At 55.2% G+C, this 2,982-nt stretch overlaps 1 protein-coding gene across 1 annotated transcript in view; it reads left to right on the plus strand.

The window, feature by feature from the left end:
- The window catches only part of BUD13 (BUD13 homolog), a 9,886-nt gene that overhangs the window by 407 nt on the left and 6,497 nt on the right, over window positions 1-2,982 (plus strand). Inside the window, exons 2-5 of the mRNA XM_019511775.1 lie at window positions 41-140; window positions 1,139-1,223; window positions 1,937-1,994; window positions 2,711-2,982. Of these exons, the coding sequence (XP_019367320.1) occupies window positions 41-140; window positions 1,139-1,223; window positions 1,937-1,994; window positions 2,711-2,982 (515 nt within the window). The remainder of the gene's footprint in view (window positions 1-40; window positions 141-1,138; window positions 1,224-1,936; window positions 1,995-2,710) is intronic.

Here is a 2,982-nt window from a genome sequence, read left to right on the forward strand (position 1 = left end):
GACGCCGCGGCCGGGGCCTGACGCCGCCTCTCGCCCGCAGGCTGCGCATCGTGGACGACGACGTGAGCTGGAGCAGCCTGGGCGCCGCCGAGGGCCCCGAGCGCGGCGAGGAGGAGGATGACGAAGGCGACCAGCCCGTGGTGGGCACGGGGTCGGGTCCAGGGAGGGGGTCCTGACGAGCGGCCGTGTTGCTCGGGACGAAGCCCTGCCGGGGTCGCGGAGGCCGCGCAGGGGAGGAGGCAAAGGGGATGCGGAGGCCCCATCCCGCAGCCTGGCCCGGGGGTCTTATCTTAGGGGTGACCTGGGCGAGTGCCAGGGCCAAGCTCGTTGTTCGTGTGGGGGGGTCGAAGCATCCGGCCCCGTGTCGCACCCCTCGAGCCGGCTTCGGGAGCCAAGAGTGTCTCCCCCCACCCAACAGCGTGCACGAGTGACGCTCGCACCTCGCTTTATTGGCGTGACTTAGGGCCGTGTGTTACTGCAGGATCCGCGGGCTGGATCTGGCTCGCAGGCTGTATGTTGGACGTGGGTTCAGGCTGTTTTGGGTTCCCCGGCGAGATGCGGCAGTTTCACCTCCTCGCTCTCCTGGGCCTGGGGGCTCGTTAGTAGACACTGCGGGGAATGTCACAGGCTGACACACCCGCGGCCCCTCCCCCTCAGAGAGTCTTACGGGAATGGATGGGATGCTGTTAGGCGTGCTAATTATTTTTAAATTCTTGCCTTCGAGACAAAGCTCTATTTCGAGCCTAGGCTGCCTGCTGGCAAGGCAGGATTTACAGAAGCGATGTGTTTTTGAATAAGAAACGAGTAGAACGCGATTGGAAAAGCACAAGCAAAAAACGAGGGAGGAACACTGTGACGTGTTACAACAGCTCCGTACCTTGACCGAGCAAAGCCCGTGCCGTGGCTCACATCAGCTAAAAGCTGCGACTCAAGGAGCCGAGGGGTGTTTCCTGTTCTGGAGCTACGGAGAAAATTAGTGGCAAACGCAAAGGGCAGAGATGTTGGAAATGGGTTTTGAGATCAGTGTGTAAAAAGTCTGCGTGGTCAAAATAAAGGAGGTTTCTGGCCCTGCTCCATGAGTATTTAGATGGAAAAACCGTGTTTTCAGAGCGCTGTAACTCTGGCGTGCTGCTTTCAGGTGGCAGAATTCATCGACGAGCGCCCGGATGAAGTGAAGCTGATGGAGGAATTCCGAATGAACAGCAAGTGGAAGCTTTTAGGAGGTCCGTGTGTGCCGTGGCCGCCCGCGAGGAGGCTGGGGGGAGGTGGCGGATCTAGCAACAGTAAGGTGCTCAGCTTGATACGGTGCACTAAACATACAGCAAGCCTCTGGTCCAAAGAAGTTACGCTTGAAGGACAGAGCTAGAGAAGATGAGAAAACCAGGGCTGAGCAGAGCTAAAGCTTTATTGGGTTTTTATTCCCCGTTTGCATTACAGATCCTGTCTTGTGGAAGGTAGGCATGGGGCAAACAGGGATTTGACCAAAGAGGAGGAGGTTTGCCTCAGTGGGGATGTTCCAAGAAGGGGAGATGCGCAGCAGAAGGGGAGAGGAAATGAATGGGGTTTCAAGACTGGGTGTGTTCTGGGAAAGAGCAGAGCTAGCAGATGATGATGGCAGGACCCACTGTTCGTTGTGGGGACAGGTAGAGTTGGGAATGAAAGTGAAGCTCGAGGTGCCTGATCTTACGTGACTGCAGTAGCGAGGTGTTCTGCAGTGGCCAGGGGACTGTCAGTGGTGTGACGGGTGCCTCTGACTTCACCAGAGCAAATGTGGCCCGGCCTCCCATTCTCCTCTCCCAAGTGATTCACCTTTGCAAGCTGAAAAGTGAAATGTCCTCAGTGAAGATTCTTTAGCTGCCCATGGCCCAATAAGCTTCTAGGTTATGCTGTGATCTTAGCGGAGAATCGAAGTGGTAATTTTCTACTTTTTCTTTAGAACAGGATGAAGATTCCAGAAGCTCAGACCGGTCTCTGACTGTCAAGTCGTTAACGAGGTAGGAGGCTCTCACCAGGCCTGGTCCTCCTTTGTACTTTGTTTTCAGTATAGCCCTTTCTGTCTTGGGGTCTCCAGGCACGTCTCAGTAAAGCCTAATGGCATTTTTTGAGATCAGTCAGGGCTGGATGGGGATTGCTTTCTCTACTGCTGATTGCATTCTCTCACCTCTGGGGAAAAAGCAGCAGCCAACAGAGTAACCAATAATAATGCATTATCTTTTTTGATACAGAGTGTGGTATTGTTCCCTGCTCATGGAAGGTACCAGGAGAGCATGGGTGCAGCTGGGGAAAGAAAGGTGGAAAAGAGCAAGGATACTAAAGTTACATTACTCCTCCTTTTTTGAATGCCACCCTTGGACCTTTAGAGACTGGTCTGAAGTATTTAATTAGTAGAAGATGACTTGATGAACAGGGTAGAGTAACTCTGCTAGGTGGTTTCAGTGGCTTTAGGAGCACTGTGGGATTGCAAAGCGAGGCTGTTAAAAGTTTTGTCATGAGCCAGGTTCCAGCTCGGTGTTTTGAGGGCCACAAGGCGAGAGCGTGGCCAAAGCTTGTGAAGCAGTAGTGACAGGCTGGGGATGGCAAACTGGGCGTTAACTTGTGAAACCAAAAACCAAGTGTGACTCAGTGACTAGAGCTTTATTCAGAAGAGCTGTTTTCACCCATGAGACCCACTGGCTGTTCTCTAAACCTGTGGCTTGATTTCTGTTTCCAGTTCAGAAGTGACAAAGTGGAAGAGAAATAAAAGCTCGCCCAACCTGTCGCCGCCGCGCCAGGGCCGCCATGGCTCACCTGACCCATCGCTGCCGCGCTGGGGCCGCCATGACTCGCCTGACCCATCGCTGCCGCGCTGGGGCCGCCATGACTCGCCTGACCCGTCACCACCGCTGCACTGGGGCCGCCACGACTCGCCTGACCCATCGCCGCAGCCACACCGGGGCCACCATGACGTACCTCACCTGTTGCCGCGCCGGGGCCGCCACGACT

The sequence above is a fragment of the Gavialis gangeticus genome, unplaced genomic scaffold (genome assembly GCF_001723915.1).
Source record: "Gavialis gangeticus isolate Ggan-Ray unplaced genomic scaffold, GavGan_comp1, whole genome shotgun sequence".
Lineage (NCBI taxonomy): Eukaryota > Metazoa > Chordata > Crocodylia > Gavialidae > Gavialis > Gavialis gangeticus.